This window comes from Pyxicephalus adspersus, chromosome 3, assembly GCF_032062135.1.
Source record: "Pyxicephalus adspersus chromosome 3, UCB_Pads_2.0, whole genome shotgun sequence".
NCBI lineage: Eukaryota > Metazoa > Chordata > Amphibia > Anura > Pyxicephalidae > Pyxicephalus > Pyxicephalus adspersus.
This window is the reverse complement of record NC_092860.1, coordinates 126,477,058-126,498,722: the sequence shown is the minus strand read 5'-3', so window position 1 is coordinate 126,498,722 and position 21,665 is coordinate 126,477,058. Positions and strand designations below refer to the sequence as shown.

The following is a 21,665-nucleotide window of genomic DNA, read 5'->3' as shown; positions in this document are numbered from 1 at the left end:
ACCCAAATGGTACATATAAATGATCCCTGTTGTGTCATCATGTTTTTATGTTTTCCTGTGACATAATGACCTTTATACTGCCAGAATTTTAAACCAGTATTTATTGTGTAATTACCGACCTGTTACTTACATGGCTTCACCCCGTTCAAACACTTCCAATACTTGCATACAATAGCATGGATTTATATAGTGCCAACATATTACACAGTGCTGTACATTAAATAGCTTTAGACTACACTTTTAATGATTAAGGAGAGTCAAGGCAAATTCAAAACTTCTGAACAAAAACTTGAGAGAAACAGATGGAAATGAATACATGGCAGTAGTTTTACCTGCCAAAGGATTTTTGAAAAAACATCTGAGATGTGCAAAGCTCTACCAGATCCAAGGGTGTAACTTAATCACATAGTCTGGGCATACATTGCACAAAGCTAGAGGAGAGTAAGCAGAGGACAAAGCTGGTAGAACCTTGTATGTTTGAACGAGTTGTTTAATCTTAACACAATAATGGCCAGTTGTCCATAGGACTCAACCCCGCACCTTGGTTATAGAAGCTTGGCAGTGTTCAATACTGGATTTTTGGTAAAGTACCCGTATTCTTTTAGAATCATTTTCTTTATTAACCAATGCTTAGTCAAAATACTTTTATTACTGTCTCCCATTTATTAGAAGTCATATAATTTAAACATTTAATTCTGTTCGGTGCTTTACCTTCATACAATTACTCTACAGTGACGAGAGGTTCGTTTTACTTTATTTATTTTTTGCTGAAATGCGAGAATAAGGCAAAAGGAATATAATTAGTTGATATTCTATGTGAGCAATTTCTTGCCTGTTTAATTTATTGGCCTCATTAGAACCTTTCCTCAAGGCAGACAGGCAATCAGCATCTTATTACTGCGGCTAATAGCCCACATCTAAGCCGTCTCTGGTTATTCCTTGCACTATACTACAGTACGAGTAATAATCATTATGTACAGTGTTAGAAGTGTTTCAGCATGAACAGTGTGAGCATGGCATATCCGAGCTACTTATATCCCAAAAGCCATGCTTACAAAGTCGTTGGCAAGCCACATCTCGCTCAAATTTGCAATCTAAGTACAGTTTAGTTATGACAGTGACTAATACAACATGAATGGAAAGATATCATTCTGGTGTAGGAGCAGAAGCATATGCGGTAAAGACCATACATTAGCTGGTAGTAGTAGTGGTGTTTTTTGGTGTAGGGCTTTTGACACAGACAGCAAGTCAAAATAAGAAACACTGCATAACTATAAAGTGTAAAGGACTCCTAAAAACATAAACCACCCTAATCTAAATCTAAACACAGAGCTGAACCCCTAACACTTAAACTTTAAATAAATTATAACTTTCTCTATAAAAGAACACTTGTCCCAACACTTAACCCATAACTTAACACTAATGCACAATGCTAATGAGTAAAAAGATCCTTTATTACAGAAGCGACAAGCAATGTCTATCTGTAATAAAATAAACTTACCTTTCTGTTTTCAATGTTCAAAACTGAACCTTTCCACCTTCATTTTTGCACTGGCATCTTCACCCAGTCCAAATGATCTTCGATTGTTCAGTCCAGAATGATGCATGTGCAGGAGTACATTCCCTGGCAGCCAGGGATGCCCAGATTGTACACTAAGCTGTGTATGCATTCTGATATGGACAACAGACCATTGGAATAGTCCATGAATCCACCACGGCTAGGTTGCACATGTTGGTTATACCGGTATCTATTGTGTCAATCATTATTACTGTGTTGTAATTGGGGACAAAGTGCTAGTACTAATATATATACACAATTTTTTACTATTTTCTCTACTTTTACTAATTCCATCGATCACACGTGCACATTGATCAGTAGGATTGCCACTTTACGGAATAGCATATAACATTTACCATAGGTCACATTAGAGATCATTAATGAAAAGGTAGTATGTAGCAGAGGCCATGTCCGACTTCTCGGTCCATTTGATCCTCTGCTCCATTCAGTGACAATCTGATTTTACAAAATCCTAGCAGCCCACTCGATTATAAATAGATATCTAGATCTCTCTTTCTTTAAATATAATTATTAAAATACAATATTTGCAGTGTAAACAGCCTACATGAAATAAAACATAAATCATTTTGACCTGAATACCCATGGATTAGTGACCATTACCAGTCATTCTGTAGACCACCAGTGATCAATGAGCGTGTGTATTATTAAGGTTTAAGGTGAAGTTCTATATTATCATTGTAAGAAAGCATGCACAGGCACCTTACAAGACTGGAAATGGCTTTCTGTTGTAAATTAGAAGAAAATTGTTGTTAATTAGAAGAAAATTAGAAGAAAAACTGATGACCCAGCATTTTATCTGTCTTTCTAATTTCCGTTTAGGAAACAGAACAGCCCTAAACTAAAGGCAGCATTTTCAATGAACTGGAAGAGATTGAATACCTAATCCAATCCAATCTAAATGTGTTCTGGCCATTGAAAAACTCCTTATCCTTATAATGTTTACATGAAAATTAGCCAAAACTGTTTATGTACATAGAAAATAGACCTTGTGAACAGAATTTTTCCAAAACGTATTTTAAAGTCAGTTTACCATCAGCTGCACCCCCTAAACCATGCCCACTTACCTGTAACAGATGGAGCCAACCCTCACATTTGTCATCTGTAATTACTGTAGAGGCATTTTTGTAGGTACAGATTTTGAGTATTGGGTTGAACCCCCTTTTGACTTCAGAAATGGCACAGATTTTACAAGGTGTTGGAAACACTTCTTTGAAATTTTAGTTTATACTGACATGATAGCATCAAGCAGTTTTTGCTGATTTATGAGCTGCTCATTCTTGATGTGAATTTCCTTTTCCACCACATACCAAAAGTGCTTTATTGGATTGATATCTGGTAACTGTGCCCATTTCAGTTAAGGTAATTCATTGTCATGCTCAAGAGACTAGTTTGCGATGAATTCAGCTTTGTGACATGGCATAGTATTTTAGTGGAAGTAGCTGTGAGAAAAACAGTACACTGCGGTCATAAAGGAATGGAAATGGTCAGCAACAATACTAGGGAAGGCATTTCAACAATGTTCAGTTAGCACTAAGGGGCCTAAAGTGTGCCAAGAAAATATCCCCCACACCATTACACCACCACCAAGATGAAATATTGATATGATAGGGTAGGGTGGATTCATACTTCCATACTATCAAATTCTGACTAAAGACTCATTAGCCCAGGCATTGCTTTTCCAACAACCATGCCATTCTTCACATTATTCTTCACAATACGTCTGATTAATTCTGATACATATTTTGAACTTCAGCTGGTTTCCTTGACAATTCATTGAGTGGCTGCCATGTGATTGGCTGATTGGATATTTGTGTTCACAAAAGGTTGAACAGGTGTACCTAAAAGTGACCAGTGAGTGTAGATGTATAGGGCCTAATTTATTAAAGCTCTCCAAGGCTCGAGAGAATACACTTTCATCAGTAAAGATGAGTGATCCAGCAAACTTGGAACAGATCTGGTCCAGGATTCAAAACATTTGCTAGCAGATAGCAAATAACTTTGCAGAGATCCATTCCAGGTTTGCTGGATCACCCTGCTTCACTGATAAAAGTGTATCCTCTCCAGTCTTGCAGAGCTTTAATAAATCAAGCCCACAGACAGAAAAAAAGAGTCAGACACAAAGTCTTCGGAAGCTGACCCACTCCTCTTTTATATTGTTGTCTGATTGTTGTTGATTACAGAAAGCTCAGATTTTTTTTTAAATAGCTATTTGCATATTTATGGGTTTTAATACATGTTTCTGTAGTTCATGGCAATGTAAGGTATATATGCAATGACTTTTGGAAAAGCATCCCCATAAATGTATATTGTAAGAAAAAAAAAACCTATCAATGCTATGGCGCACCTTTATGCACAGATATGAATATGTGCACTGTGCTACGGTCATTACCAAAAATTCTGCATGTACATTTAGCTGTTTATTCATAGCAAAGGAATTACTTACAAAGAAAATCAACCCAAGGAAAAATATGCAAGACACCCTATAATGCAAATTGTGTGAATGGGCTGTTAATATATAGTTAGCAGATATATAGTAATACTGTTATATCTCACATTTCGGGGTTCTAACCACATATACCAAGTATACCAATACCACCTTTAGACGTTTGGAAAGATTTCAAATTGTATATTATATATCCATGTAAAATGGCACCGTCTCCTTTTATTATCTGTATTTATATCCTCTGTTTCATGGATCTTTTTTATTTCCTTCTAAACACACTCTGGCCGAGCAGCCACATGCAGTACTGCCAGAAATATCAATAATTGATTCCAATTCCTTCCTGGCCTTTCCTCTGTACACAACCCCTGGTGGATATTGCAGGCAATTTGTTTCTTATATTAACCTCCATCACCTCTTGCCAGGTATAACATTGCTGTTTCAATTCGGAATCTTTCACCAAATGCAGCAGAAAGGCACCCGAATCTTTGCAGAGCGTGTGACCCTTACAGCATTTCATTATTACTCCTGCCTGATTTAAAACACTAATTCATAGTTACACCCAATCTAAATGTTATACTTTTCAATTACAGCTTACACTACACAGAGCAGGGAAATAGTTTTCATAAGAAGAATTGAGGCTGATGTTACAAACACAGTTGCCTAGAAATGAAATACAAATTGATCCTTTCTACATTAGAAATAGATTGGAAATGTGTCCGCTTCTCAAACTTAAGGTTACATTTCCATGGCAATAAATATGTTCTGGTAACAAGACATTGAGAAAGAAAGAAATCTTATAACATTATTACAGGATATGGGGAATTCTGCAGAATATATACAGTTATATAATAACATATAGTATATAGTAATTCTAAAGAAGTAGTGGCCAGGTGGCTCTGTGTGATTCTCAGGGGCTACCATAGCAAAAAAGTGACAAATCTGCTCCCAGACGTCTGCAAGGCTTCATTAGTCCTTGTTTAGCTGGATGCTATTACTATATTTTTAAAACTCTATACTGCACAGTTACTCCTAAGCAGCCTAATGCTAAAGCAAGAGATTAGCATTGTCAGCCTGTACCAGGAAGTGCTTTTGCTGTTAATTTACAAAACTGCAACAGAATCACAAAAAATGTGTTCAAGAAAACTGTATACAGTAAGGCACAAAGCTCAATATAATGTAAAACAAGTTTAGGGTTTACACATTAGTTATACTCTCATACTTGATAAAGGACCTGTTTCAAGGACCAGTAATACATTTTGAATGGCTGTACCACTAATACACTGTTCTTAAAATGTATAACCCCTTTTTTTCTAAGATTGTTTTCTACAACACTGTAGTTCCAGGTTAAAGATTACTCTGGCAGATATATAATATCCAGTTATGGATTTAGTGTAGATACATTTTTTATTATTTTTATCAAATATACCCAATATGTTTTTTTATATCAGCCTTGTGTAATGATCTACATAGGATAGTGGGGCAGACGAGAGAAGGGCAGCAGAGGGATGACCTCATTTCTGGAGGAGGTCCTAGACCAGTAGGTCTGTAGAGAGGTTTTGGGTGTAGTATTAACTTGTGCTGTCTGGTACGGTTTGGCATCATGGAACCAGTCAAACAAAAATACAAATCCTTCAGCATGGTTTACATAGTGTAGTAAAACTGTGAAATTTCGATGGAATATCACATTTTCCATCTAAAAATATCTCTATCCAGAATCAGACAAAAATAAACCAAACACTCTGGTCTGAGATGGGAGTTTTTAAATCTTCTGCAACAGGCTGGAGTACAATCTTGCATGATTTTGATCTTGCATCTCCACCATAATACATGGTGATGTTTCCTGGAAGCTGGCGTTAAAGTCCTGTATACTGCATTGCCAATAACATTAGAGCAAGCTTTATAGGTTTCAATCAGTGTTGTTCCAGTTAAACTTTTTTTCTAATACTGTTAAATGCTGACCATCCTAGTCTTTGTCTTAACTTAGCTTTGAGCTCACTTGAATTGGATCTTGACTTGGCGGTTTCCTGCTCTCATCTCTTTGTTGAACCAAATGGTCTAAGGCAGTGGTCGCCAACCTTTTCGGACCCATGGACCACTTATTTACCATCTCCGGACCACACGTGCCCGGGGAGCCAGGTGTCACTCACAGGGGAAGCAACTTCCCTCATAGTGACATCATGATGCCAGAACCCACCCACTCTCCCATCGCAGGGCCAGTCCAGACACACAACCTGCCCACCTCCCTGAGCCAGTGATGCATACAGGAGACATGGTGCTCTGGTCTAGCCAGTACGCTCTCCTAGTGGGGTCCTTCTCCTGACCCTTCTCCTGGGTGCACCGTCCAGAGCTGCGGACCACCAGAATTTTCTCGCAGACCACCGGTTGGCAACCGCTGGTCCAAGAGACACTATAATTATCAAACTCAACATTTTAGATTACTTTATATTCTATTTTAGTGTTTCTCAACCAGGGTTCATGGAATCCTAGGGTTCCTGCAGTGGTTGTCAAAGGTTCCTCATGCAATGAGCAGTTTGTACTTCTCTGGTCAGTTTAGGTGACATCAATGATCTCAGTGACTATCTATAAGGGTGACATTCTTCCCAATGACCAGCAATGTATAAGACATTCTTCCCACTGACCACCCCACTAACATTCAGTGAGCTGTGGATACAGTAATTATAGAAGAGATTACCTGAAGACCTTAAAGCTATTTTAAGACCCCCCCATGTAAAAGACATCAGAGAAAGAGAAGCACTATTAAAAAAATGCAATGTGAACGATTCATTTATAAACCATATTTTGTGACGTGTATAAAAAAAAAAACACAAGACATACAAGGCATTGTGAACATGGCTATTTATAGAGCCAGTGCATACAAAGAATGCATAGATAAATGGACTCTTACTAACACATTGGCATTTAGTCATACATACACACCACATACATACTTTTTGGCCGTAAAAAAAAGTGAGTTTTAATTACAATTTGTTTTACAAAATAATCTTTTAAGTTAAAATATGCAAAGCTATTTTTAAAACAAAATATATGCAAAGGATTGGCATATACCCATAGATCACTGCATCTTCTTCCATATTTGATGTGTGCGGTGACATGAATGTGGGGGACAGTGGAGAGGGCTGGATGTGCACACTACCGTTCCATGATAACGGAATTTGGCAGCGTTGTCTACTCGGGCTCACCAATGTCATGGACATGTCTTCCAGGAAAAAATCTGAAATGCTAATAACATTACTGTATCATTATTATTCTAGATGTGTCTGTAACAGATGTTAGCAAAACTCACTTTATTTCTTCAAAGGCTGTAGCATTTTTCAGTAACACTGCACCTAACAAAGTACATTAATTAACTGAAACAAGAAACTGAGGGCCAGTTCACCGAAAACCAGGTAATTTTGGTCATATACCAATTGCCGGAGTCCTGCTGAGGCTTTTAATTGCTTTTGGAGACTCCGAAGGAGAATACTCCCAGTTCCATCTACTGATTGTGGCTATGGAGAGGGAAGTCTAAATTTTTTACATTTCATCCAAAGTGGATGCACAAGACTCCATGGTAAATAGCACAGAAGTAGATTTATATAAAGGAAAAGAGGTGTAAAAAAACAATGGATGAATCAGCTGATCAGTGTTCATTCACAGATGAGACATCAGATTTGGTTGCACTGACCTTATAAAGGGTCATTTGGTAAAGGACCCCTCACATTCCTAATTAGTATGGAAAAGTAGAATATGCTGGCACTTTAAAATCAACATGATTTACTCAAATAACAGCACTTGATCTAAAACATTCACAGAATCTGCATTGCACCTTTGTATGATTTTGTGCATGTTGATTATGGAGACATATTGTAAGTTTATGTCTTGTCTTTGTACATATCTGGCTAAATATTATATTTAGGAGTTACAAGCCTACCGAAATTACAGATGGATAGGCAGAAATTATTCAGGTAAAAGGCACCATTTGTGGTCAGTGACGGTGGTTCTGCCTCAGAATTCAGCTCCCCATGCAGCTGCAACGTCTTCCATACCACCTGGATAAGGACAATATGGTGATGGATAGTGAATATCTATTTACTGATACTAGTGCATTGCATTGTGCTATAACTGAGGATGATGCTTGATGTAGTACATTTATTATATTACCAATACACTGTATTGTATTTGGTTCTAGAGGATCTGTATTTGGTTCCTTGTTTTTCATTATGAGGCTTGTACAAGTTCAGTTTTGAGCCTAGATACTCATTTTAACAATCAAGAGTATTTTGGGACCAAGGTTCAAACGTTTAGCATTTTGTATGCCAACATTATGTTATATGAGCTGCACAGAAGACTATTAGCTAAAGACAGGTAACCATATGCATCTTTGGAGGAGTCTGCAGAAAAAAAGTCATACATTGTAGATACAAAATAGACACTTGTAACTTCAGACTAATCTGTTTATTTTGGCTTTGGATAGGAGTGGGATTAGAATTGGGAAGAATTCTGCATGATGCCAGTAAACCACTACACTACATAAAGCATCAACCCACAGCAGTCCAATAGAAATGAATTGGGGAACAGTAAGTGGTTCAGTACCAGTCACTTCCACCCGCTGTCAAAGGTGAAAGCCAAGCCATGCCAGTGTCTAGCAAAGAGCCAGAGGCTGGGAGCTGCACAGGATCGCTTAATCCCACTGCACCTGTGCTTAGAATGCCTGTGTTTTATTATTGCTGCCTATGTCCCAACTTAGACTATGTCTTCAAACGTCCTGTTTTGTGTTTCCAGAACAAGTAAGAGGAAATTATCCCATCAGGAACATACAAATATCCGACATAGGCTCTAATGCTTCCTATTGTATCCAAAATTAAAATCAATAAAAGCAGTGGCTTAAGCTTAACCGAAAAAAAAAGAGTTCACTCTGACAATGAGGCAAAGTATTGGATTAAGTGATTTTCTTTACTATATTATTTTAGAATGTTTAAGCACAAAGTGTATTATTTTATTAGTAAAACTGTATTCTTATTTACTTCCCACATTCTTTCCAAGGTTATTTCAATGGTCACCATGACTGAATGGAGAGCATTATGTCCGTGGAGCTGTCAGATGAATAACATTTTGCTGCATTTAGAGGTAACAGAGGGGACATGAGGAATGAAGCATGGCCCTGCCAGATACCAGGTCTGGCTACACATTGCAAGTATTCCTATATTGTCATTTATAAACCTGTACAGAACTGGCAACTCTCAAGACTCACAACAAGGAGAAAACAAGGGGAAAAGTCTATTAATTATTCCCCTGCATAAAATTAATGACTAATTAAATTACTGAATGCAGCCGCAACTAATTTTGCCGATGAGCTTCAACAATTAAGTTTGTTAAGATAATGAACTGGGTTTTTTGTTTAAAAATCACATAATCTTATACTGGCCACTAAACTGAGAGCATACATCATCATTTACCAGGAAATTAAAGAATTTGCAATATGCAGACTGAAATATCCAAATAAGTTCATTATCAGGGTAAGATTTGGGGTAATAAAAACTTGGCACATAATACACTGATAGCCTATTTGTACAATAATTAAAATTAGCTCATTAAAACTAACTTTCAAAATAGTGGAATATTTGTGGCTGAATACAAATTATAAATACAGAGTGTAGTAAAGAGAGTGGTGTGTGTCAAATATAAATATATACTTGAAAAGAACAATAGCACATCATGAGCCAAACTGCATCTTATTCATTAGTTAAAAGGAGATGCATTACCACAATATAAATACTGGGGAAGGGCATTTTTAATATATCTGCCCAAACCAAGCCTTATGTTCATTATAAATGGATAAAAGATTTGCCAGTATCTGACGATTGATCAAAGGCCCTGCTGTTCTTGTAAGCTGATTCATGAGGCACATGCTAGAACGCCCCCTGATATTAATGGGGGGCTTTAGGACTAAGGTTTATGAAAGAAATGCTCGTAAGCTAATAATCAATTCTTACAATTGGGCAAGGACTAAGCCATTTACATGGCTATTAGAAGCACTCTGTAGATTAAAGTGCACAATACATGCAGCAATTTTCAAGCTTGCATGGAACTCTGCAAGCTAGCACTGATATTTTTTTTTTATGGACACTGAATATTGCCACCTGGTTTGTGTACAGACAGCCCTTATTTGCTCAGCTTTACAACTAAACTGCTAACACATCTTTTTATCTAAATAATTTCCAAATAAACCACTCATTTAAAATATGTATATATATATATATATATATATATATATATATATATATATATATATATATATTTATATACAAACACATATACACATATTTTAGTAGTAAGGCTACTGAAAAATCCTCTAATTGACGAGCAGACAGATACATAACCTGATCATGTCATATTAGTATGTGTATTTGTTCAGTTTATTTTCTAGTAAAAACCTGTGCTTTGCCATTTTTTGTGCAGGACAAATTAACATTTTTCTTTAAATACCCCAGCAGCACATATCACCTTTTCTTTTTTTACTTTCTACCCCTGGAAGTGAGAAAGGATTCCCAGTACGCAGGACACTCAGAGAGGGCTGAGAACTCTATATTCTCTATCATGATATTTTTTCACATTCAGAGGCCTAACAGAAAGCCAGGGCTTCAATGCTAAGGGTAGTACATACTGCTGGGGATGCGGACAATAAAGAAAGCGTTTTGCTTTGCCCAACAAGGACAGAATGTATTTGCCGTAAGATGGATACATGATATAAAATGTCAATCTAGTAAGTTACATTACTTTTTATTAATGTAAGTGGTAAATACAATCTGCTTTACCTTTGCTGATTTGTATCATTTATGTTAAACTTCACAACTCCTTTTACAGTTGGACCATGAGTGTACATGTGCTATTGTTGTAAGACCACCTAAGCCAACAGGCTGAATGGTCTGTATATCAAGTCTAACAATGGTGATACCTTCCTAAAACAGAAGAAGGATCCCAGAAGTGTACATACACCTCTAGCATAGTCCACCAACTGCTGATTACACCCAAGGGAGATATTGTTTTATTCCTAAAATAACCTAAGATTTTTTTTTTTTATAATGAATAATTTAAACATTTTTTTCCTAGAACTTGACAACAACCATACAATCATGGATGAACAGAAATGTTTAGTGATATGTGAAGATCCCTTGTCCTGTATTTAAGATGCATTATTTTCCAATAAATGACCTGAAACTGAAAGCATCATTACAGACATAACAAAGATCAAAAGTGCAAACAATAAGGCTATAGGTGAGAAGGCTGTTGTCTTCCGGTCATAAATTACATTAAACCATTTAATGGATATAGCTAACTATCTGGCAGCTGATTCAGCTTGGCAAGATCATACAAAAATGATAGCAGCTTACTGCCATTCAAGAGCTAGAATGGATAAGATGTGGTGACTGTGGTCCTTACTTGTCAGTGTGAAAAATGTATAGTATCTGCTTCCTCGCCTAATAAACACAAGATGAATAAAGTGTTCATACATGCCCATACATGCAACGATGATGTTAGAAATGGATTAACGAGCATATTCCAGCAGTAATGACAATCAGAAAGAGAATCTCAATGACAGAGGTATAATGACGATGAGGAGCAGTGTAGGACACTAATAAGCTGACTTGGGATTGTTCATTTCTTGTACTTAATTATGCTGCTGCCAAAGGGAACCCCATCCACTAGATTCTTAAATATGCTTTACATGATGTCTCTGTGCAGCTAATGATTAAGTACCACTAGTGCAGGTAATAGAGGAATAGGAGAACCTTTTCTGAGGACACTTGAGTCACAGCTATGATCAGAAAACAGCATCTCATGAGAACAGCCATGGCAGCGAGCAGTTATTTCTCTCAATTATGAGATGAGTCAGTGAGCTATGGGATGCTTAGTAATCCTTAACAACAATGGACTCCATGGCATTTGTTAAGAGTGCAGAAAATGTCTTTTCATGAAATGTTCATCTTATTTACATTCCAAGATAGACTATCCAATGCAAGTAATAGGAACCACTGACAGGAAAGAGAAAAATAAAAGTTATGAGTAGATATATTTATATTCATGCTTCTTTTGTAGTACGCCATGGTGTCAGAACGAGAACATGCTTGTCAAACATCAGATAAAGGGAGATTCTCTGAAGAGAAAGCAGCAGTTTACTGGAAGGCTGGGCTGCTGGATACTCCATTATAGAGCTACTTTAACTTCAGCAGACACATAAGATTCAAGTGTTCATTGATCCAGTTGCTTCCTGCAGCTATGGCATGTCAGCTACAGGGCGTTTCTGTTTCAAAGTGTCAATCAGGGACTGAACACCCCGTTTTACGCTAGTTGTGACTCTTCTTGTCACTGAGTCTGCAGGTGGTGGTGGTGGCTGAGCCTTCTGGGATGGAGGCCTGGCAACCAGGCACTTCTGATACCGTAACTGAAAGGAAACAAAGCACATATTAAAGAAATGATAGATATATGAGAAGAGGGTTATGCTTTGAAATTCAATCCTTTTGCCTATATCCCAACTGCCTAATTTCTGTTCTGTTGAACTATTTGGACAGCAAAAAGTAAAACAAAACGATTATAAGGCTACGTACAGACACGTCAGATGATTGTCGCCCGATACGAGCCGCAGGGCTAGTATCAGATAAGAATATGACGTGTACAGAGGCCATCCAACGTCATTCATGGATCTGCCCTGGCGGATCCATGAACGACAGAAGACAAACAACCTCAATGCAAGTCAAGGGAGGGGAGCTCGCCATAGAGCAGAATGACGTTGTATGCACAGCGCTCGTTTATTCATCTTTCAGTCTTTTGCTGTTGGAAACGATTGAAAACAAAAATCTAATATGTGTATGCAGCCTAAGGCTAGGTTCAAACTTGCGGTGAGGTTGCAGTGCATTTACAGTTTCCAAATGCAAGGACCTGCTGACTGTCTGCAGCCTACATATGGCAGCTCCATAGGAAATTAATAGGGGTTAAATTGTAAACGTAACCGTACTGCCGCCAGCTGTTCCTTAAGAACCAGCAATGCAGTACGAGTATTGGGGTGGCTGGCGAGTTCTGGCCTATAGTATATATGGGAAGTGGATTGTGAGCCTGTAGTTTATTAGAATGCATGGAACTTTGAAAAAAATAACATTTGGAAAAAAATTCTTACCATGCAGGCTGCTTGGACAGCTTCAGAAACACTTCCTGCGTTAGGCTCACACCAGAAGACATGAGTCTCAAAGTGTTGATTTCCAGTGTCCATAATGAATGCAAATGTGTGAATGTCCTTGCCAACACCCATGAAGGACAGGAAGCGAACCCTGCATTCCAGTAAAACCTCTTCATCCTGCAAGACAAATCAGAAAAAGTGGGAACTTTAAATATTATAGAAAGAATAGAAAATATTAAGGCAAAGGGCTTGCGTAAATCAGTCACTGTAATCATCTGTATTTGTAACGTTCCAAAAGCCTGCCGAGTGACTTCAGGCTGGTTGTGACCAGCGTCTTTAGGCCATGCCTGCAAATTTCATACAGGATGTTCAGGTCCATGTGTATGCATTATGCTGTGATTGGGGCGCTACTGTGTATTATAACCTGTGCATTAGTGACTACTTGTACTAAAGGAAATGCAGGAATTTGCACTGACGTAGCCAGAAAATACACCCTGACTATTCATCACAATGTCCATTACTACCAGACCAATTGTTATAGAAAATTTCAAAATTTACCGCAGTCAGGAATAGAAAGGATATGTTCCAAGTGAAAAAAATAATAGAAAAAACAGTAAGTATGGGTACTGATAAATGGCAAAGATTTTACAAACATTTCAAAATATACAATGAACATTGCTTAATTATTCATTTCATTTCTGATACACTCACTGGAAATATCCCAAAAGAAAGACTCTGGAGTTCTTGTTTTATGAATGAGGATTTCACTGTTGTATTATTTCATTTCACAGATGCATGCTTTCCAGTCACAGACCAAATGATCTGCAAACTGTCTTACAGAAGTCAGCGAGCTATGAAATGAGGGAATACTCCTATGTACAAACATGGCAGACAAACAACTGGATTTGTACCAAATAAAATCACTGTGCCACAACTGAGAACTAATTTTTGAACTGGAAACCATTTTAGGAGTAGAAATTACTGAAGTTACTAAATACATTTATAAGACATGATGAGAAGGAGGCACAAAAAAAGGTTTAGATATGGAGGCAAGAGGTTTTTGTGCAAAAAAGGATTCTAAATATTCTAAAACTATACAGCAAAGAATTACTAAGGTTTTGATGTATGGCGCATGTTGTTTTTCACACACATCAAGAACTACCTTTTTTTGGGAGGTGTGGGGAAAACCTGGAAACCATGCAAATATGGGAAGAACATGCAAATTCCATGCAGATAGCATGCTGCAGTGCCGGCAAAGTGAAGTGCTAGTCACTTAAGCTACCATGCTGTGTTATTTTTTTATACAATGCTGTGAAGGCGAGAAGGAAATAATATGTCAAGCAAGGCTATTGCAACAGGAAAACCAGGCAAAACAAAGAAGAGTAGCCATATTGCATTTACAGTTTAATTTTGTTAGTTCATATCCCTCGAACATTATTTTATGCTGAAAAAACTTTAGTGTGTGTATGGTGCCACATCCAACCATATTTATTTAATCAAAAAACTTTACTGGACTTTTCAGGCACCATTTAATAAACCAATTTCTTTAAAAGCCATATCATTGTTAAAACTAATTTATTTGGCATTAAAATACATGAAATGTACAACATTTTTTTTAAACAATACATGAAATTATCAAATTAGTCTTGCTAGCATTTTGATGCATTTTGCAGACTTCGCTTCTTTAGGAAAATTGTAAGACATCAAAAAATATTGGGTATATGAGGGGGTGCTTAGAAGTTCCTGACTTTGTCTAGAAAGAAGAGAGCCAGAGTTATGAAATAGCACAGCCAAAAAGTCCTGTGCAGCTTCAAAATGGGCCAAAACGGCTTTGGATGCTTCAACTCTTTCCTTCTTCTGATCACTGTTCAAACATTTTGGTACCCACTTCCCTGAAAGCTTGCGCATGTCTAGGATAGTGGTGATAACAAACCCAACACGCTTCCATGAGATGTCAAGTATCTGGGCTATCTTTTTTGCGGATATTCGCCGGTCCTCAATAATCAGCTCATGGACAGCATGGCAGGTTGCAGGGTCAGTTGAGGTTGGGTGGCGCCCACTGCGGGGCTCATCTGCAACGGTGAAATGCCCAGTCTTGGAACAAGATATTCAGGTTTTGACAGTGCTGTAGGAAGAACTTTTCCCCTAATGTTTGTGACATCTCTGTGTGAATTTCCTTTGCTGACTTTCCCTGGAGAAACAAAAACTTCATGACGGCCTGTAACTCTAACGACGTGAAACTTGCTTGTGCCTTTGCCATCACATCTTCCCACTAAAGTAAAAACAGTTTTAGGAATCGCAAAGACCTGATATTTGCACAGTTACATACTAAGATATTAGGCTGTCATATGCTCCCACACTCATTTTTCTATGTCATCTGGAAGGGGGCAAAGCCAGGAACTTCTCAGCCCCCCCTCAAATCATTCAAATAAAACCAATAGGGATTACCCATTCCTTCAACATGGGTAGGACTTGGGATCAAAGTCGCAAAGTAATGTTAAGCTCCACAAAGGCATCATGAATCTCTTGTAGTCAGTGCATTGTAATGGGGAAAAACAAAAACAAAAAGTAGGATATACTACTACCAAGTTTTTTATTTTTCTGTTATATATTTCAGTTAGTCTTAATGTCATTATTGCTTTCCATTTCTTTCCTCTCTTTATGTCGAATCCCTATTGCTGGCTGAAAATAAAAGCTAAAACAGCTATAGTCAAGGCAGTTATGTAACAACCTCAGCATTATTTCCAGTATTTAAATGTAACTAATATAATCAGCTACATTTGTCTTGATATTGTCCTTTTATAAATGTCAATAAAACAGCTTGGAAGAGGGAAGGAAAAAACTGCGTCTTGCTGTTGTTCACTGATCAAGGGTAAGTTGGGGGTAGACAGGTGTATCATCTATATTTGCCAACAGCAGCAAAGTAGAGTCACCAATAAATCTCTGCAAACCTCAGGACTTCCTAGACAAAATGACAAATCTTCTGGTAGTTAGGACAGCTCCCATATATGTATTTCAACTGTGTTTTTAGCTATTTTTCCTTATGTACTTTTTTGTTTACTGCAATTAAACTTTTGAAAATGTATTGGGTACAGTATAATCCATACCTTATGCATGCAGCCTATGCCAGGGCCTGCATTCCCGTGCAAAGAGAAAGGGTTAACTCCAGACATACGATGTACTTAATTACTAACTAAAGCTATTAAATCAAACATCTGTTCTCTAAATGATGTACATTCACAATGCAAAAAAAAATTGAGCGGATTAGTGTGCTTCAGTGATTGCAGCACCATTTATTATTTTGTGCACACGTCTAAATGTCATTGTGTATGCACAGTTTCCCAGTGAAATGTGACCTTGAAGCCATCTAGCAGTAATAGAAGGAACGCTGTAGGGCTTTGGGGCTTCTTCTAGTGTCTCCACAAATCGACTGGCTATAGATAAGCATGAGACCTCTGCAGGTTATCATTATCCCCAATTAGCTTTGAAAATATATATCAAATACATTTAAAGGAAAACACAGATGTATGTGTGTATGTATGTTTATTATTTTTAACAAAAAATAGCTAAATACACAAGAAATACATAAAAGAAAGCTGTTTTTTGTTCTGACAAAGGATTTGTATTTTTGTCTATTCTATTAATTTACACAGCTCTGTCAAACACAACCTTACCTGGCAAGACAGGAGGCATGATGTTTCTGCAGCTTAGGAACATGTACTACTGGTCTCCTTCCCGCTTCCAGCCTTTGAATGGTCAGTAAAAGGAGAATGAGCACACTGATAAGCTCATCTTTCTGTCATTCTGATATCTCCTATTATCAGGATTATTGCATTGCAGCACAACTGCAATGAGGGAATGAAAGAGGCCCATACCAATACAAATTTAAGTACTTTAATTGAATTTGTATGTAAGTCGGAACAGGTATTATTTCAACAAATGCAATTAGGACAGATGTTTGTCTCAACATATTTGTAGGCAGTGTGGTGTCAGTTACTGTATAAAACCCTCAGTGTGAGTTGATCAAAAAAACGGAGCCTGGTCATTCAATAATTTCTGGAGCAAGCTGTACTTTGATATAAAAAAGAAACTGCAGAGTTTGTCTTGGTCATTAAAAAGTTACAAGATGTTGCAGAAGAGCTTACCCCGCTAAGATCACCCACAACCTCAGCTGTGTTTATTAAAACATTTCTTCTGAAAGTCATGCAAACCGCCCCTCTCCCTTCAAGCCTCCACCCTGCACAGGAGTGACCAGGGAAGCACCGTTCGTATCTAGGAATCGTCCGTATGTCAGATATCCTTAACTGGGGGAAATTTAATACAAATAATATTTTATTAATAATTTCAGAACTGAATGCATTTGTGTCTTTTAAATACACCTACAATTTAGCTGTAAGCAACATAGTTATGAGGCCTCCTTGCCTTAAGCCTTTGATTGGACAATAAAGGAGAACACAGAGGTTTTGTTGCTCTTTCCTCTTTCTATTAGAATATGTACGGAGCCCTGATTGGCTTCTAGTTGTCCCTCTAACCTGCAGATTTATATTATGTATATATAAAAACATGTACTAGTTGTAATTAGCAAAAAATAGTATATAACAACTTAACTAGAACAAGAAAAATAGACAAATAAAAACAAAAAAACTGGAAACAAAAATCATAGGGAAATAGGAGAAAAATGAGCTAACAGATGCAGTATAAATGCACTAAAAAGGTGGAAAAAATAGAAAAGCATAAAAAAAAAACAATTATATGATGCTTTGTAAAATATACCAATCAGCAATATTGTGTACACATTCTTATTCTCCAAAAACAAGGATTTCAATAGTTTCAACCCTCCATTATAACAGCCTGTGAAGAGCTGAAGTGAAGCAGAAACCCTGGACATTTCTTCTTTCTCCACACAGAAGACAGAGGTGCAAATAATTGAATTAGGAGTTAGGGTATTGGCACATGTAAAGTTTAAGTTGGATATTGATTCACTGATAATTAGAAATGTGATGAATTTGTACTGTGCATGTCTATACACAGCTAAGAAAAATGTGTTTACTTATTCTTTCTATTGTATAGAAACACTTGCTACCCAATACTGTTGAAAGGTGGGGAGGCATGGGAGGTAGAAGCAGATCAACACCTAACAGATATATATAAGGGTGCACAGATTTTGTATGGTGATGATCATATACAGCATATAAATATTGGCAATTAGTATCCCCATTTACTTGAATAGAATAACTGATCATCATACAGTATTTATTAGTAGAGTACGTGGCCTAAACATTTCATTGCCACTTTTAAAAATGGTTGTGCCGAACGCCATAATAACAACATTTTACTGGCAGTAGCAAAAGTGTTGGTAAATCACAAGCTCACCAGTTCATTCACAAACAGCTGTTTCCTGTTTTTTTGACATGGCAATATAATCATGGTTGGTAGTTGGACAGACTGGCTAGTGGTGAGTATTACTGGCAGTCAGGCAATTTATAAACATCTCAGATTGCTTTTGTTATCTCTGATAGCTAGTGTCTGAGAAACTCAAGAGTACTTTCCTATTCTATGAGGGCTCGCCATACAAACGCGTCCATTGCTTGGAGATTCCTGCATGGAGGATATAAGCAGGGGAGGCTGCAGCTGCATTAATGAGGTAACTAAAAAGCTAGGTGAGAGGTTTCTAAGCTTCCTTGGGTTAGAGAAATATTAAAGAAGTGAAGAATAACTTCTACAAAGTGAATTTCTGCTTTAATGTGCACACAAATATTTGTCGGATTTCTTCAAAGCTGTTTATGTGCCCTTAGGGCATTTCCTAATTCTAATTAGCTGAGAAGGAAGGTTACTAAAAAGCTAAACTACAGGACGGAGAGCAGCTAGAGAATAACAAGGCAGTTAAGTCACCAAGAACAATGGGGTAATGCTAAATCTGGCTGGGTACACACATGCAATTGTTCTCGCTCGATAATCGGCCCAGGCAGGAGAATCTGGCATGTGTACAGCGCTCGCCATCCATCGTCCGACCATCCTGGAGGATCCATGGACAATGGGCGATCGTAATAGAAGTCAAGGAAGAGAGAGCAGCAGGGTGCCGCTCATTTGTTCTTACCCTCCCCTCTCCATAGAGCGGAACGGTGCTGTATGTACAGAGCTCGTTCATACATAGTGCAGTCGTTTGTCATTGAAAGGGATCGTGAAAGACCCTTTCCAACAATAATTATTGCACGTGTGTACAAAGCCTGGTGCTGCTGGGATTTAGACTTTCACTGACACTACAAGGCTGTGTACTATTGTTAGAAAATCTCTACTTGTAATAATGAATGCTGCTAAGGTTTGGAAACGTTGATGACTGACTTGATGAGACCCCCCAACTGATCCTTGTGGCCCTTCTATAGCCAAGCTAACTCAAGGTAAAGAAAACATACTCAAGGCAGTAACATACATTCATTTGAGAGAGATTTGACTACAAACACGTTACTGGTCTTATAAATACCAATATAGCAAAATCTGTCCATTCCTACTCTATTCAGTTCACCACATGTGACTAACCCTAACCCTCAAGACCCTAACCCTAACCCACAAGACCAACAAGTGTTTCATGTTACTGGGATAGGGTAGATCTAGTGTGTAGTTATTATTCACGTCTTGTAGCCCTGGGTTCTACAACATATGCTGCCTGTATTCCTGTAGTAGAGAGGAGTTACACGTCATCAGAACACCTTTGTTTGAGTTCCTTTATTTGTGCATAATGGAAGTCACAGATCAATCAATTTTATTTGTGACTTCAACTATGCACATGAAAGAAACTTTAGTCATGAAAGGGAAAGTGTAATGACATATTGGACACTTGTTGAACATAGCATCACCATTAGTTGCTACATAACATAACCCTTCACAGAATAAGATGCCGATACATCCAGCAGAGTCCAGTGGAGATATCCTAAAAACTTGCTGAACAGTGGCATAAACTACACTATCTCGCATCTGGGGAGGCTTTTTGGCACAAGACAGTACTTGCAGGTCCGGACTCCATCTGCATGCAGTTCTCTAGCCCACCACGGACAGTTTTCTTAGACTCCACTATGACTGTACATACGAGTACAGAAAAACTGTGCACGGTCGATGGAAACAGAGGGGTCAGTGGCAGCAGCCTAAAATATTATCATGCACGGGAGAGATGTCTGTCTTTATGCCTGGCTGCAGATTCACTCTCCCTGAGATAAATCCATGCTGCTAGCTACCAACTGGTGCTGATGTACAAGGTTGTTAACCTGATTTCTATATTTTTGTGAAACCAGGGCCAGAAAATTCTGGAAATCTTAAACTTTTGTGAATGGAGTGGAGTCAGTAGCACACTGTTGATTCTGACCCCTCTCCCTAAAAAAAATAAAAACATAAAGTGGGGTATAAAAGAGGCAAGCAGGGGGAATAAGAAGGATCCTGGCCAGCAATATAAAATCTGGTTAAGTTTTTCTGCTAATAATAGGTACTTCAATCATATGACATCTATATTTATTTACAAAACAAGCAGAACATTTTTCACTTTGCACTAGAGGAGCCTACAAACTAAAGCCACTTTAGAATGTGAAATATGACTTGTTGCTATGGGTCACTGAACTTTTCATGAAATTGCTCATTCATTATTCACACTAGCTAATATAGTACAGAACTGTTAATGTTCTCCACATATTACATTGTAGCATGTGGTTGACCAACTTAAATAGGACTTTATTCCTTGGCTACTCACCTTCTCTTTACTAACTGTTAAAGTAGCATCAGCTACATTCATAATAACTGGAACCCAATCTTCTTTGTCTGAATGGTCAATAAGTCCATCAATGGCTTCATTAACAACATCCATACCTTAAAAAAAGGAAAGGATACACATATGCTTCTGTGATTTGATCAAATGCAACAAATTGGTAAACAACATATATTAAGATTGCAAGGTGTCTTCTATTCTTCTAATACCCGGATAAGCCATTACTGGTTTAACTATTGGACAGTCCTGGTTTCTCTGGGACTATAAGCCCGTCAAACTTCCATACCACAGGCCTAGTGGCTAGTAAGGGTATTCTCCTGGGACACTGGAATGACATGTCAGGCCAGTACCCAGTGAAACTAAATGAGAGAAGGGCAAACAAAAGTTTATTTGATAGCCCAAGATTTTAGCAGTTATTGTATGGAATCTGGCTTTAGGAAGATTCAATTGGAGAGTGATTACATTCAATAAAAACAAAAATAAAATAATATATAAAACAAAAATGGAAACCTTTCAAATATTCAATTTTAGTTCAATTTAAAAGGTCAATTGTTTTCCCAGATAATAGATTGGGGTTAAATATGGATTACCTTGCCCATGCACAGTGGATCTGCAAAGGCTTCCCTCTTTCCTGCCCAATTTTATTCTCCCTACCATCTTGCTGCTCATTCCTCCACAGCTGACTACATACCTGGAACCAGGTATCAAGAATCATGTGACC

At 37.7% G+C, this 21,665-nt stretch overlaps 1 protein-coding gene across 8 annotated transcripts in view; it reads right to left on the bottom strand.

The window, feature by feature from the left end:
- Positions 1 to 6,861: 6,861 nt before the first annotated feature.
- APBB2 (amyloid beta precursor protein binding family B member 2) overlaps positions 6,862 to 21,665 on the bottom strand; it is a 180,131-nt gene continuing 165,327 nt past the window's right edge. For all 8 annotated transcript variants that reach the window (XM_072406280.1, XM_072406281.1, XM_072406279.1 and 5 more), the window contains 3 exons: positions 20,930 to 21,045; positions 13,195 to 13,371; positions 6,862 to 12,465 (listed from right to left, as the gene is read on the bottom strand). In XM_072406280.1, the coding sequence (XP_072262381.1) occupies positions 12,298 to 12,465; positions 13,195 to 13,371; positions 20,930 to 21,045 (461 nt within the window). In that variant the 3' untranslated portion in view covers positions 6,862 to 12,297. The remainder of the gene's footprint in view (positions 12,466 to 13,194; positions 13,372 to 20,929; positions 21,046 to 21,665) is intronic.